We start from the raw sequence: 15,744 nt of genomic DNA, 5'->3' as shown, positions 1-15,744 counted from the left end.
CTGTGTTAGTGATATTTGAGGCATGCTTGATTTCTGTAGCCCCCCCACAGAGAGCAGTTCTGTTTAATAGCTTTTCTAATAAGAGGCTGTCTGTTTTATTACTGGGGGGGAGTTGATGAGTGATGCAATAACCGGTTGGCAGCGGTTGTGGGAATCATTGCGATGTGAGGAACAGCTATGCAGCGCATTCTTTAAATAAAAAAAAATATCAGGCATGCTTGTTTTGTCCCTATTGTACTGGTTCAGCGGTTCACATGGGAAGTTTTCTATTTGTTCTTGGAAACAGACGCGTTTTGTTCTTCTTCTGCTGCTGCTGCTGCTGCTGCTGCTGCGGGGCTTTGGGGTTCACATTCTTGTGGGACTGCGCTGCATCTCCATTAAAAAGTATTTGTGAGAAGGCACAGACAGATTAACCTTTGGGGAAAAGGCTGCGGCTGTCATCTGTGAAAATCCACAGCACCGCTCTCTGTTGAATTAAGAAAGGTCATGGGCTAACACAAGCTCCGCAGGCCTCTCGAAATCAATGACATTTGGGCTGGATCTGGACAATGAATATAATAAAGTCTACCGCGTGTTCATATTCCACCTCATGAACATTCCCAGCTCCATATATACGACAGGGTTTGCGGGCGCCGAGGAGGAAGGAAGCTGTGAGGCCGTTTGCAGCGATCACACTGAGCACCATCTGCAATTCCGTCTTCATCTCATTGAAGGCGATGAATCGCTCTCTAATTTTCGCATGTGTTAATAAACAGCGTCAGCTGCCAGATCTGGTGCGCTTAGGCACGTCGCTGCACGCTGCGCTAGGTACACAAATCTGGGCCCTGTGGGCTTTGACGCTCGCCGCGAACTAATAGATAGCTGCCCGCGGTGTGCAATAACCATATATCTGAGTCGGTTGATGCTCAAGGCCACCGGGGAGATGAAACTGCGTATAAAAGGACAAAGTCTGACGCAAAGAAGCGTCTATCTTTGTGACCTCCCATGATAAAGAAAGAACATGGCAGAATTTGCTGTTCCCTCTCCAGTCCGTCACTTCTCTTCTGGCCTTGTGTGTAGACGTAACAGACCAGCGACCAGATTGCGCACAGCGGAGGAAGAGGCCACGGGATCTCACAAGATTAGCGGCTGAAACAGTCAATGTAGGACCGCCGCATGATTAATAATTCCTCTTATCCCTGTAGATGTCATATGACGCTGCTGGTATTAATGTTCCTGGTGAGAAATGGAGTGACTAATAACGGCAGACGCCTCCAGTGTGCGCCATGACTTTTTTCCTCGTTTGTCCTTCCTAACTGACTGGCAGAAATCGTCCTTTCCTTCACGCGGAAAAGCCAAGACGACGTCCTACTTTATGCTTTCAGAGAAAATGCAAATCAATGCAGGAAACAATATTTGACTTTCACTGAGGAACCGAGGAACACCAGAGGGATGAATGGATGAGGGAGGGGGATGGGGACTGGTGACCCAGTTCACCTCAGAGCAGGAAATGAATCAATGACCTGGAGAAAAGTCATTCATCGCCGTGACGAGCACCGAGTCAAATCAAGCACCTCTCCTTCTCTGACACAGGTCTCATTTGAATCCATTTAACGTCCCCGCGGAAAAGAAATGACCCTTCAGAGATAAGAATAATGTCTAATGTTCACAATAAAGCCCCTTTTCCTGATTACTATCATGGCCTTACCTTCGATGAAAGAAGATAGCATGAATAATATGTACACGATAACAATGACAACATGGACACGTGTAGGGAAAAGGAATAAAACTGCACAGAATTCCATCTGCTTTTTCATTTATCATTTTGACAGTACACACACACACACACACACACACACACACACACACACACACACACACACACACACACACACGTATACAGCCCGATAGCGATTTAATAACATTTCACATATGGTTGATTAAAAAGCATTTCCTGAAAAGACATAATGAATAAATATGTCATCACCACAAGTAGCCCTAACCAGTTGGAGACCAGTGGACCCCTAACACACTGCCTGACATCTGATTGCGTCACAGGGACCCTCGGTGTGGGAGCCCATTGTCTCGGTGAGCCTGTTACCACTCAATCACTGCTGGGTCAGCAAGGGTCTCAGCTGTCCAGATGACGTATTGTACTAAACAAGCCACCATATGGGAGGGGGCGACAGGCATGCTGGTAAATGAAGTCCAAGGGTTCTTTGGCGTATTCTGATAAACGTCGACGGGCGAATGCGGATCCGGCGAGCTTCCGGCCGCTTCCGGTGCACCTGGCTGTTGCGTTTAATTGCTCTAAATTGAATTGTAGGCGAGGAGTGAGAGGCCGACGGTGGCCGCGCTGTCGACTGGAACTACAAAACCCGTGGAAAAACACGACGTGCCGCGTTCACGGTCACCTCGTCCCGTCGGCTGCAGCTTTACAATATCGGACGTTCGGGCTCACGGCGCGCGTGCGTTTCGACCTCGAAACGGCGGCGAAAAGAGATGACGGTGCGTTTCTTCGTTTGAGTTTGTTTTCCCCCGCACACGTTCCCGCTGACGTGCAGTGAGACGAGGTCTCGTATTATCGACAGTGATGTCAGTGAACGCACCGCCACCACCAGCAGCAGCAGCAGCGGCGGCGGCAGCGGCAGCAGTCCCCCCCCCGCCCCCCCGAAATAAAGCAGCTTTCATTCAGCGAGTCGAGTGGCGGCTCCGCACACAACAACAGGCTACCTCCCCGCTACTGTGTGAGTATCTCTTAAAAGTCAAGCCGTGTCATCGCTTCAAAACGGCTTCGGGCGAAACGTGTCGGCTGTGGGGGAGCTTTCGCTCGAGGGTCGCGGTTTTATTTCTTGCCAAAGTCCCCGGCTGAGGCGTTTGTGGACAGCGTGGTCCTATTGTTCTCTAGGTGTATATTCCTGCTTTTGACAAAGGGGAGCTGGCCGTTATATGCTGCTGCTGTTGTTAATGTGCTTGTTGTTGTTGTTGTTGTTGTTGTTGTTGTTGTGTTCGTCGTCATGACATTCTAACACCGACACCACCGTTAACTTTAATGGGGTGTTTTGTTGTTTTTTTTTTGTTTTGTTTTGTGTTGTTTTTCTTACGAGTTCATTTATTATATCGAGGGGTTTTAGGGGCTTGTAAACAAGGGAGGCACTGATTGTGTAGCCTCTGTACTGTGGATGTGCATGGCAGTGATTTTATTTAATTTCTGCTCATCTTTCAATTCACTGTACTTATTTATTTTACCTCCCTTTGTTTTTTTTTTCTAGGATGCTGCACAGCAATGGTACAAAGACAAGAAGAACCCTTGACTCAAGGTTGTTAAACAAAGAGCCATAAAATCAACACATCCGCGTGGGACATAGTCTTTTTCATTCATCTCATTTCCCTCATTTCCCAAGTCATACACGGAAAACGGCTCCCTTCTTTCCGTCACCAAGTGCACCTGAACTCTGAAGTTGCAAGAGGTGATGTTCTTTTGTGGCCGGCTGGGGTATTGCTACCACTACTAGTGGAAGGGGGGGGGAGACGAACCAGCTTTTGGCACCATGTGGAGTAGAACATGTCGTAACAGCTAGCCTGGTCCAGTCGTGCTGTCGGGGGCCCCTGAGTCTCCTCCCCAGCACTCTGCCTTACCCTGCCCTGCGCTGCAGCAGCTCCTCATGTGGATCTAGTCCCTGACCCACGGCCCCCACCCAGTCCACGGACGCCGCTTCGCTTCCAAGCTTTTGCGCCATGGCGTCCTCGGACCACGACGAGACGGCCAGCGACCTCTCAGAGTCCCGTGAGATCCTGGAGCTCCAGGACCAGTACGTGGATCCGGAGAGCTCCTTCAAGTCCAAGAGCTTGCCCATCCTGAACGGACCCTTTCGGCCGGATCAAAAGGCCGCCGAGCTGCGGCTGGTGGACACCACCCGCACGTGTACGGCGGCGGAGGCTGAGCGGGAGGGCGGCGGCGGCGGCGGCGACGAACAGCTACAGCCCGAAGCTGACGCCGACCGGAGCCGGGCAGAGTCGCCCTCCTCCAGGACAGACTTCTCGCCCTCGGCGTCCAGCATGCTGGGCCTCAGCAGCTCCCTCCCCGTGGAGGGGCGCAGGGCGGCCGGCTCCGGGGGCAAGAAGGTGGGTTTCTCCCTGGCCCGCCTGGTCCGCGTCCCGGCCAGGAAGTACGTGCGGGTCATCCTGCGCGACTCCCGCTGCTTCCTCTTCTGCATGTGCTACCTGACCTTCATCCAGTCCCTGATGGTGTCAGGCTACCTGAGCAGCGTCATCACCACCATCGAGAAGCGCTACAGCCTCCGCAGCTCCGAGTCGGGCCTGCTGGTCAGCTGCTTCGACATCGGCAGCCTGCTGGTGGTGGTCTTCATCTCCTACTTCGGCGGCCGCGGCCAGCGGCCCCGCTGGCTGGCGGTGGGCGGCGTGGTCATCGCCGTGGGCGCGGCGCTCTTCTCGCTGCCGCACTTCATCTCGCCGCCGTACCAGATCCAGGAGGTGAACGCCTCGGCGGGCCACGAGGGCCTCTGCCAGAGCGCCAACGGCAGCGGGCGCGAGCCCTCCGACGTGGCCTCGTGCCCCCGCGACCAGGAGGGCAACGAGCACAACCTGTACGTGACGCTGTTCATCTGCGCCCAGATCCTGGTGGGCATGGGCTCCACGCCCATCTACACCCTGGGGCCCACCTACCTGGACGACAACGTGAAGAAGGAGAACGCGTCGCTCTACCTGGGTGAGTTCGTAAGATGATGATGATGAGGAGGAGGAGGAGGAGGAAGAACGGCGCTGTACCACTTCTAAATCTGTGGGAGATTTATTATTTTTTTTTTTTTTGCGTTGATGAAACGTGTCCTGATGTCATTGCGATACAGCAGGTGTGCTGTTATCCCCTGCGCTCGGCTCCACTGTGCACATCTAGTAGCACAGTTATGATGAGGATTATGAGTATTTAAAAAAGGGGTCAACTAAAAAATGTTCAGATTTGAATCAGCTTTTTTTTTCTTCTAAATGTAGACCGCTTCTTCAAAATAGGAAAAAAAAAACATCCCAATGATTCATATCGTCCATGTGCGATCACACTGTGAAATTCTTGCGTTTAAGTGACAAAAAGGTGGAGATTTATTCACCAAAAGTTCGGGCAGCTGCGGCATTTTAAATTTATCTTCTGACAGGCGGAATGTTAAGGAGACACCATGTTCGTAAAGTGCTGCTTGGTGTGCTCGGTGTTCAGTGTGGGGGGGGGGGGGGGGGTAGGTAGTAAGGCAGCGGGGATTCGACCAATCCGCTCCCAGGGCCTCGTTGTTGTTCTTTGGCTAGAATCTCCTCAGCGTGCCGCCTCTGCTGAGGTAAATACACAGACTGCAAAGTCAAGCTCGGGGTTGGCGGCGGCGGCGGCGGCGTGTAGGACGAGAAGCAGAACTGGGTTGCTCATGATGGATGATCCCATCGCCTGTGTGTGTGTGTGTGTGTGTGTGTGTGTGTGTGTGTGTGTGTGTGTGTGTGTGTGTGTGTGTGTGTGTGTGTGTGTGCGCACCTGCCTCCCACCGTGCTGCATCGTCCACTTTCCTCCCCCATCCCCCCCCCCGCACTGATTCTCTCTATCTGCGGAGAAGCACCCTGTCCCGTCTCCTGTGTGCTGCGACTTATCTGGCGCGACGAGGCTCCGTTGGCCTCGGATCGGGTCAGAACGGCTTTAACCTCGACTCGACTGCACGCAGCACACGGCAGGGATTCCTTTCCTCAGCGCCGTGTGTAATTGGGCCGCTAGGAGCTGAAACAGCCGGTTAAGTTTTTAATAAGATAAGATCAACTTTATTAATCCCGATGGAAGTTCTTGTGCCAGATAGATCCCAAGTCACAGAAAGAGTGTAACAGTAGGGCATAGAATAAAGTGAAATAAATGAAAACTAGCATAAAAGAAAAGTGACAGAAATGACAACTGAAACTACAGTTGCACGTTAAAGAAGAAAAAAAAAAAAAAACCTCTGATTCCCCTCAGAATGAACCACGTCTTCATCAGCCTTTCAAATTGTTTTTTTGTGAAAGCAAAGTCTCTCCTGGTTCCCAGTTTAGCAGCAGCTGTCGGCTACACCGCCGCTCCCAGGGAGCCGGCTATTGATCACATCCCTGCGTCACGGGGGAGCCGATGCCGCATAGCACGTCAGGACGCGGCAGGGTGGGTGAGGGGGGAGCGGGGCGGAGGGGAGGGAAACAAAACCCGCTCTCTGCGCCCTCACCTTGAGCGCGGCGCTCCAAGGTTTCTTCTCGCGGCGACACAAAAACAAACAGGGAAAATGGGAAAAGAGAGCGAGGCCTCGACGGCCGCTTTCAGGGAGATTATCTGCTCGGGGGAGGCGGTGGAGGACGGGAGGTGACATGTTCGGTCACGGCGGGAGGGAGCAGATAAGTGGAGGGGAAGCGTTCGGGTCCGACAGCTCGTGCTTTTTCAGGGCAATAAGTGTCAGCCGGGCGGCGCGCTGGAAAAAAATATTGTGATTGAATTTGTTGTTTCTGTCCAGAAGACAGAAACGACAATGTAGGAAAGAGGATAAAAGCGATCCTTTGCCACGTTTCCCTGATGCTTCTCTGCGGCTCCTGCCGCCGTCACCTCCAGGTGTTTTTCTTTGCCTTCACCACCAAAGCCAATAACGTAAAGCCCGTCTCGGTTTCCACTGGCTCACATTGGAGGAGGAGGAGGTGTGTTTTTTTTTTTTTTTTTTTGTCTATTTTCTGGAGGACAACGGCGCACTGAGAGAGACTTCTGCTGCCCTTGAGAGGCACTCTGTGTGTCTCTCGCTGCTCCTTTCTCGCCCATGTTATCTTTGTGTGTATGCATGCGTGCACAGTAGGACGCGTTGCCTCTGACCTGTCACCCCAATCCCACCCCACCACCCGACTCTGGCCCCACATCACCATGGCAATGAAACGCACGGCAGCAAGGTTTCCACTCACAACCTCCTGAGAAGATTCTGGTGGAATCGCGGCGCCCGCCCGGGTTTGATGCTGTTAGCGTTGTAGCCAGGAGCAGCACCTACCGAGACCGAGACCGAGACCAAGACCAAGACTGGAGAGTGTGGAGATCAGACCAAGACATGTGGGGTTCGAGACCCCGACAAGACCAAGACTTTATATATCAAAGAAAAATAACAACAAAACAGAAGAAAAACTCAAGACTCAATTCAAGCTTCTAAATCGAACAGCAAGGAATCTTTTAATCATTTTCTTTAACATTTTGCTGCTTTGCCAACTATTTTGAACCATTTGAAAAAACAACAACTTTGCCTCATTAAATTAAAAAATAAATAAACTAGGAATAAGGGCGTGTGTCACTCTGGGTGTCACAGACAGAGTGTAAAACGGCAGCAGCTGGATTCCTTTCTGTTATTAGTCTTGACCGGTCTTGACCAAAAATCCCAAGTCCGTCCAGTTCAAGAGCGAGTAAAAATGCCTCCGAGACGAGACCAAGACCAATCTCGATTACAACACTAGATTCTGTTTTTTTATTCTGCTGATTGATTGAGAGGAAGCAGCCCCGGTTTGCACATTCCTCCCTGTTTCCTCCTGATCTTTTTTTTTCTACTCCCTCCCTCTCCCCTGACAGATTTACAGGCCCCATTCTGGGAGTCGCCAAGCTGACTGTGTGTTTTTTGTTTTTCTCCCCCGCCTCACTTTAAAGCCCCGCCCCCGACTCCCCCGGGTGGGAAGACCTTCCAGTCGTCTCTCTGGCATCTTGGCTTTGATTTCGTCCTTGTTTGAGCCTCTTTTTTTTTCCCACCTCTGCACGGCCGCTTGACCGGGCTCCGCCCCCTCTGTTGTTCTCTAAACGCCTCCGATCCGTCACCATCCCGCACCGATCCGCGAGCGATGACCCCGGCCAACCAATCGGCGCGATCAATAACCCAGATCCCTCCACATTTAATTGCGGATTCCGTGCCGAGCCGGGAGCCGGCGGCCCGGTGAGTGGGCGGGGCTTAGCTGGTGATTTACAAGCTAATGATGCCGAGGAGCTGTTATTGACGCGCCGCGCGGACGGTGAGGTCAGCTCTGATTGGATTGCCCCGAACCAATGCCAGTGATTCATAACTTCAACTCCCGCTGTTCTGACCTGGCAGGCTAATGGAGAGAGTTTGTAGCATTTGTTGGCTAGCGCCAGTTTAGCCAGGAACAACGCACTGATCCTAGGAAACAGTTTATAATTCATCGTAGCTTCTTCGTCTGATCGCTCCTGCCTGGGAGAAGCGGCGGGGTCCTGTTAACATTGGAAAAAAAAAAAAAAAAAATCAAAAGCTTTCCTGCTGGAGGTTGGCACCCTGGGGGGTAAAATCCGAGCGTTGTTCTTTTACATCCTTCTCCGCTGTCTAGACCGCGTCGCCTCGGGGCAGACAGACACTCATGCAGACTGGTGTACATGCACAGAATGCAAAATAAAAGTGCAGGTGAAATGTGTGTGGCCGGACACTTTTTTTTTTTCTCCCTCAAAGAGATGGAAAAGAAGCGGCTGCCGGTTCAGAGCGGGGGAGGGGGAGAGGGGGCGAGGGGGCGAGGGGGCGTGTCCTCTCTGGCCTCCTGACAAATTTAGAAGGAACAGTTGCTCACAGTGGAGAGAGAGAGAGAGAGAGAGAGGTCCTCACCAGATTATGAGCAGTTAGTTTACAGTCATACCAGTGTGTGTGTGTGTGTGTGTTCCATTTATTTATTTATCCAGCCCAGGATTAAAACTCCGCCGTGTCCCCGCTCGGCTAAAAGCCCGTCCTTGTCGGCAGCAGCCAAAAGCAAATACAGCAGATTTGCGCCAGGACAAACACTTACACACACACACACACACACACACACACACTTGCATACTCCACAGGCACTGTCGCTTTCTGCCTGCCAGACGTGACTGATCACATTTCAGACGTATAGAAATAAACCACGTCCTGGTTTCGTCACCATCTTCCTGGCCGAGACTCAGCAAGGTTTTAGATGTCCACACTGACACACACACTGACACACACACACACACACACACACACACACACACATGCACACACAGGTCCTGCAGGGTTACTCAGCATTGGCAACCTTGCTGACCCATTGCCAGCTTGGCCCACCAGTGTTACTACGACTGGAACCCGGTGAACCTCCGACTCGGCCGACACTCCCTGTTCCTCCCTGACCCTCGCCGGTCCCCCGCTGACCCGCCGCTCCGCCGCGTCCATGTCCCAGCCGGTCGGCGGTCCCGGCCGCATGCGGTCCGGCCCGCCGGCCGACGGTTTTCGGAGCGGCGGGTGGCCTGTTTGGACAGCGTGGGAAGGCTCCCGGGGAAATGCCGCCCCGAGTTGTTTATTCTCCTCCTCCTCCTTCTTTTCCCGCCGCGGCAGGAAATCTGAGAAAGCATTCTGTTGAAAACACACTGGCCGGTGCTTTTCTTTCGAAATCCCCACGATTCCCCCAAATTGCGTGGGTTCACACGCAACCAACGGGAAAACTACTGGGTGACGACCTTCGGCGCGTCCCGGAACATCGGATTCCGCAGAAGAGAAGAAAGGCTGCGGTTCAGCCGAGTCTCCTGCGCCCACCCACCATCCCCCCCAAAAAATGAACAACGGCGCCACTGATCGCCCTGATAGCGCTTTTAATTTTAACACACACGCACACAAAGAGACACCCAGAGGAGCCCTGCAGCCTGCAGCTCTCGGCCTCTCCCCTGCGCTTCTTTAATCAAGCCAATCAATGTTGTGAAGACAAACGGACCCTCCCTTCCCTGCCTCCTTTATCCCCCCCCCGCTTTCCTGTCCTGTCAGCTCAGGAAATGAGCTGTTGTCAGTAATTACCAGACGCTTATCTGCAGCCGGTGGCACGGCATGTCCTGAGACGGCCATCGCAGCGTCTGCGCCACTTGCGTCACAAGGAGCCCAGAAGGAAGAAGCGGAAGAGGAGGAAGAACGCATTCTCCCTCGTTCCCTGTGAATCTCATCAGCTCCTTGCGGGCCTTCTTTCCAGAAATGACGACTGTTCTGGCAAAGTTCCGCCTATAAATAACTTTTTTTTTTCTTCTTCTTCTTAGTAGTAGAGGTTGTCGGTCATCGGAGCACAGGGCCGGCCCTTGTTCCCCAGAACCGCAGCGCTTGTCGGTTGTCGGAGGGGCATAAAGCATTTGACATTTGCGGGAGAACCGAGACACAAAGAAGCCGGTTAGTCAGAGACTGTTTCATAAAAAAAATAAAAAATCCCACTCATTTTGCTAGTAAGCAGTACTTTTTTTTTTGAGACTGACATTTTCTTTTGAGGATTTTTTTTTTCTCTCCTGCTTTTGGAGCCTTGGGTCGCACCTTCTGCTGTTATTTAACTCCGGCAGCTGCTCGCAGTCGACTCATGCGGTGGGTCAGGGAAGGCTGCAGGCCTTGTCTGTGGGAGATGGATAGCGCTAAGTGTCTCCTGACCTCACCAGTGACACACACACACACAAACCACACTGAAACCACCAAAAGACCAGAGAGAAATGACACAGACTCGCGCTCAGCACCGAGTTTGTTGTCGCGCATTCATCCGCCGCCCTGGGTGGCCTCTGCCAGGCCTCGTCAAGCTGCTGATTGTGGCATTCAGGCGCTGGTGTATTATGCATCGTGGAGCTAATAGGGCCAATATTGGAGCGCGAGGGCGCTCGTCGGGGAGTCGCTGTTATGACAGGCGTCTCCCGTCTCCTTCCTCCGCAGTTCGAGGACGGGGCCGAGGCCCTTGTGTTGCTCCGCCCTCCTCGTCTTTCTTCTTCTCAGGCCTTTGTTTGACTCACCGTATTTCAAGGTTTTCAGGGTTTCAGGTCCCGTTTACACAAAGACAAAAAAAACGAGTTTACACGTAGCCGTCTTTAGAATAATCCTTGTTTACGCAGAAACGACTGAATGCGATGCGGTACCTATGCCAAGCCTTGTGTGGCGCCGTAAAGTTTACTCCCAGAAGAAGAAGAACCGGGGCGTGGCGTATTTACAGAAGTAGCAGCTCGCTAAGCATGGCACCACAGAGAAAAGAAGGAAAGGTCTCACGAGAGTGTGGATAGACGACAGAGTCGACCTTCTGCTTCGAGATGCTTCGGAACACAAAGCCTCAAAGCTACACGATGAAGCCGACTGGGAGTCGTGCCAGCTGAAGCGCGCTGGCATTCTTGTCATTGAGGTTTTCTGCCTCTGCGTCCCAGTCCGCCCACCCAGGAGAAACAAAGCATAAGAAGTAATACATGGAGCTTTGCGAATCACTTTCGTCGTGCTTGTTTTTCACTTGGCACGCGATCCGCAAGCATCGTGCGTTACAGTCCACCGTTGTTTGCTGCTTGTTGTAGTGGAGGGTGAAGGGAAGACTGATCACCTTTGGTAGCAGTAACACAATTCCGTTGCCCAACCTGTCTTCTTGCAAACGAGCCCTTAGTGGAGCAGCTGGTCGGCCACTTCCGCCGTTGCCGTCTGCGTGCACCTGCAGTGGTGGTGGAGGTGGTGGTGGAGGGTTTTGGGCAGAGAGCGTTGGTGCTCTTTGTGGTGCAGATCGCATGCAGGGTTTTTCTTTTTTTTCTTTTTTTTTCCCCCTGCCAGCTTCGCCGGCTGCCGTTTGAACATGTGCGTCTCTCCGCAGCGACGCGACTGCGGGGAAGTCTGACCCACTAATGTCGAGGCTGGCTCGTGCACGCGGCGCGTGGGAGGAAATGGGGGGGGGGAACTCTGCTAAAAGCGTATTGTGTGAAGGAAAGCTGCCGTGCGTGGCCATCTGTTGCTTTGTCTTCCGTCGCCGTGATGATATTTGTCCGGACTGATTGTGAAAATATCTCCCCCCTCTGCCTGATTTATTCTTGCTAAAAAAAAATTAAAAGCGGAGCTTTACCTCTGAAAAAAACGCCCTCAGAGGTTCTTGACTCGAGATGGTCGGACTGGCTTTCTGGCAGCCGCCTCCTGATGTGGAGCGGCGCCACCCGGAACTGGAACCCGGGAGGACGAATTCTTTGGCACGGGCTGAAAAAAAAAACAAAAAAAAAAACCCAGGAGAAAAAGGCTGCAGATGCACGCTGCTGTCGTACGCTTCACTGTGGTCGCAGCAGGCCGGGGCCAGATGTCCCGTTGAAGGAGCGGCCGGCAGCGAAAAAGATTATCCCCCCCCGCCCCCACACCCCCGCTCCGGAAACCCTGGACCGGCGGTCAATGAGTGATTTCGTGGGAAGTGTAAGCGGACTCGGTCGGCGGAGCTCGTCAGGTTTTTGGCTCAAAGTGAAGTTCAGTTGGAGCCGCGTGTGCTCGCTGAGGCTCGGTGGGAAGCGTGCAAGACGCCGCGGCTTTCGCTCGGCCCTCTCTGCAAAAAATGCGCACTGGTAATCTTCCATCCATCTGACAGTGATGGATTAAGAGGTCGGCTCGCATGCCGGACTTGCGTCGCTTGGCTGTGTTGGCACCGATGTGTCCCTCCTCCCCCTGCCTCCCTCCTCCACTCTTTGATTTCTTTGCTGTCAGACGACCCCCCCCCCCCCCCCCCAGCCCCCCAGGCGGCGACTTGTGTGCATTCTGGTGGGACAGTTGTCAGCAAGAAAAAGAAAAAGAAAAGCCTGGTTGTTTTGCTTGCGGTGCAGGTCCGGAAGTCTAGATTGGGGTTTTTTTTTTTTTTTTTGTTCCGTGTCAGGGCAAGAAAAAAGTGCTTTGCAAAGATGCTGGATCGAGCTCTGAAAGATGAAGGTCACCAGCACTTTATTTGCTGTCAGAATTGTTTTATTTTTATGTTTTTGGCAATCTGGCAATGCATCAGCAGCACAGATGGAGAACCCCCCCCCCCCCCCCCACCTGCGCTCCCACTAAATATTTGAGTACACTTAGCGAAATTCGTGGGGAACCCTGCGTGGGAAGTGCATGAAAATTTAATGAGCGTAAGAATTTGTGTATTTTTTTATTTTCCTACACTGAAAAATATGCTCCGTGCTAAAGCAAAACAAGGGGGTTTCTAAGCAGCGAGGCACACCAGACCGACCTCACCTGCCCCCATTGCGTCTGCAGCATCAATCAGGCGCCGCGTGACCTGCATCTGGATGAGGAACAAGGTCACGGGGTCACGGCTGGCTGCACGGAAGACCCGCCGCACTTAACCGGGGGAGAGAGCGGGGGAGGGGCTGAAGGACGCCGTCAGGTTCTTTTCTGCCCCTTGTGACCGCTCATGTCTGGGCTTTGAGGGGCTTAGGAGAGTCGGGGTACAGAAGTGCAGCGCAAAAGCCGGCTGGGTGGCTCCATTTGCACGTTAAAGGAAAAAAAAAAAAGAGAGAAGAAAACCAGCGCAGCTTTGATGTTGCCTTTTTTTTTTTTTTTTAATTTCGGTCTTTACAAGTCATGTCTGCGCGATTAAGTTCTTGGGACTCTCCGTCCGTACCAGCGCCCGCCGGCCACGGCCCCGGGATTAAAAGTCCTCCGCTGCACTTGATCCGTCCAAAAACATTCTCCGAGGCGCGACTTGAACCCGCCGATGATTATCTAACCTCTCGCCCCACCCCCCCCCCTCCCGCCGTGGGGCGGCAGCCTCCACCACCAAGGGCATCATGTGTTCCGCTGAAGAGTGAAAAGCAAAGACGTTGCCGTTCTTCAGCTGTTCTTATTCATATACATATATACATACACAAAATAAATTCAAATTGGCAGTGACTTCTGGTTTCCTCACTGCCCAGCAAGCGTGTGAGCTCTGATCTCCGTCACCATCGCACGCTGGCATCCTGTCTGCAGTGTATTTTAACCCCCGTGAAAATTCTCGCGCAGACTTTGTCCCTTCACGAGCCTCCTTGTGCGGAAGAGGATGAGAAAAAAAATGTATCTTAATTTTTTTCCCTTCTTGCGACCCTCATCCTCTTCCGTATCCTTGGTCCCCGGAGCATTTGTCACAGCAAAATTCTCATCGCTCGGCTAGAAGACCGTCCATTTGTTAGTCAGTTTCCGAGGGTTTGGATATCAATGGGCTTTTGAAATGAGACATTTTTAAATGCTGATTTGAGGAAAAAAGTTGTTGTGAAAGTGAGGCTGTTTTGCTTAAAGAGGACGAGTCAAACAGCACCTGCAGTTGAGAACCGCAGATGATAAGCATGCCAGCCGCTGCTGTTGATGTTGTTATCATTGTGCAAGATGCATGTGACGTCACTTCTGCCTGACCGTCGTGTTTGTTTCTCAAAAAACATAACAGAAAAAAACAACATTGACCTGGAAAACAGCGGGGTCGTCGGCTCTCACTCGTGAGAAATTTCGAAAAAAAAAATGGAACGCGCTCCTTTTCCTCCGTACGCTCATATGATCTTAACATGTTGGTTTTTTTTCCTGTCACAACGGGCCTATTGATGTCTCCGCGGCTTCCGCGTGACGAGCGAGCGCGCTAGCGTAACGCGCGGCTATTTGCGGCGAGCGGCGTGTCGCGCTGCGAGGGTGCGATCGCGCCGCGCAAATGCTTCCGAGCGCTTGCTGTCATCAAGCTCGTGACGGAAGTCGCACCTTTTCTGAAGTGTCAAGTTTTTATTAAAGGTAAAATGAATCTGGAAACAGTAGCAGTGCGCTGACGCTCATGCAAAGCTATATTTAGCGGTTGTGCTAACAGGAACCCATTCAATTGCTCACAGCATGCGCGGTGAGCAGCGCCGATTTATTAGTTGAAAATCCCGTTGATGTATTTTGCTTTGTCGTGCATTATTCTACCAGCGTTTGTGTGTGTGTGTGTTAGGGGGAGGGGGGGGGGCCTCAGTCCCTGGCCATGCCCTCTGGCTGGGTGCAACTGTAAGGTTAGGACTTGTAAGAAGACACTGCCGTGTCAGCAAGTCTCCATGACAATGCCGTCAACTCGCCCACCCCCGCCGCCCCAATCACCCCCCCCGTCCGCGGTTCATTCTCTCTTCCCTCCTCTTGTCTCTGGCTACTGGGGAAGGTCACATGACCAGACCCCTCTCCCTCCACCCCCCCACCCCCCCCCCCCCCCATAAAACCAGGGGACGCGCATTGGCCGCCGTACCTCTCTCTCTTTTTTTTTTTTTTTTTTTGGGCCGTGGACCGCGGCTCCTCTCTGGGCTGCGGCGGCCATTAAAAGAAGAGGAGAATATCTGAAAGCTTTCCGTTGCTCTGAATACAAATGTGAGGCTGTTGTGTCGCCGCCTGATGTCCACTCGCCGGCTTGTTTGGCGGCTGATTGAGCTTCGCGGGCCGGCAGCCAGGAAGGAGCGCTGTGTAATTGATTCATGGCAACCTTCCACGCGTTACAGTCATTCCTCAGCAGACTTTAGCTGAGTACCAACCAGAATACACATGTGTGTATGTATGTATGTATATACTCATGTATGTGTGTGTGTTTGTGTGTATGTGTATATATGTATGTGTATTTTTTATTTATATATATATATATATATATATATATATATATATATATATATATATATATATATATATATATAACCCTAACCCTATGAATTGAATGTCTTTTCTTTCATTGTCATGACTATTGACATTGCAGTTTCTTACTGAAGGCATCAAAACTATGTATGAACACACATGGAATTATGTAGGAAACAATAAAAGCGTAAAAATAAACACGTTACATATTTAAATTCTTCAAAATAGCCACCTCTCATGAAAAGCATATTTAGAGTTTTTTTTTTTTTAAACGTGTTTTTCTTTGCTGCATAATCGAACATATCTCGCTCATGTATTTGATGTCTTCAGCATCGATCTGCAGGGTAGAAGGTCGAATGGAAAAAAAAAAATTGCATGGGAAGGTGTGTCCAGGACTCTTGACCGCTAGTGT

The 15,744-nt window shown here is 51.7% G+C and overlaps 1 protein-coding gene across 1 annotated transcript in view; it reads left to right on the top strand.

Moving 5' to 3' along the window:
- The first annotated feature begins 2,640 nt into the window (after nucleotides 1-2,640).
- slco5a1 (solute carrier organic anion transporter family member 5A1) overlaps nucleotides 2,641-15,744 on the top strand; it is a 29,574-nt gene continuing 16,470 nt past the window's right edge. The window contains exons 1-2 of the mRNA XM_076050363.1: nucleotides 2,641-2,726; nucleotides 3,252-4,708. Of these exons, the coding sequence (XP_075906478.1) occupies nucleotides 3,718-4,708 (991 nt within the window). The 5' untranslated portion in view covers nucleotides 2,641-2,726; nucleotides 3,252-3,717. The remainder of the gene's footprint in view (nucleotides 2,727-3,251; nucleotides 4,709-15,744) is intronic.

Source organism: Nelusetta ayraudi, unplaced genomic scaffold (assembly GCF_046127955.1).
Source record: "Nelusetta ayraudi isolate G7.1 ecotype Tasmania unplaced genomic scaffold, CSIRO-AGI_Nayr_v1 ptg000127l, whole genome shotgun sequence".
In the NCBI taxonomy this organism is placed as follows: Eukaryota; Metazoa; Chordata; class Actinopteri; order Tetraodontiformes; family Monacanthidae; genus Nelusetta; species Nelusetta ayraudi.
This window is presented reverse-complemented; position numbering and strand designations above follow the sequence as displayed.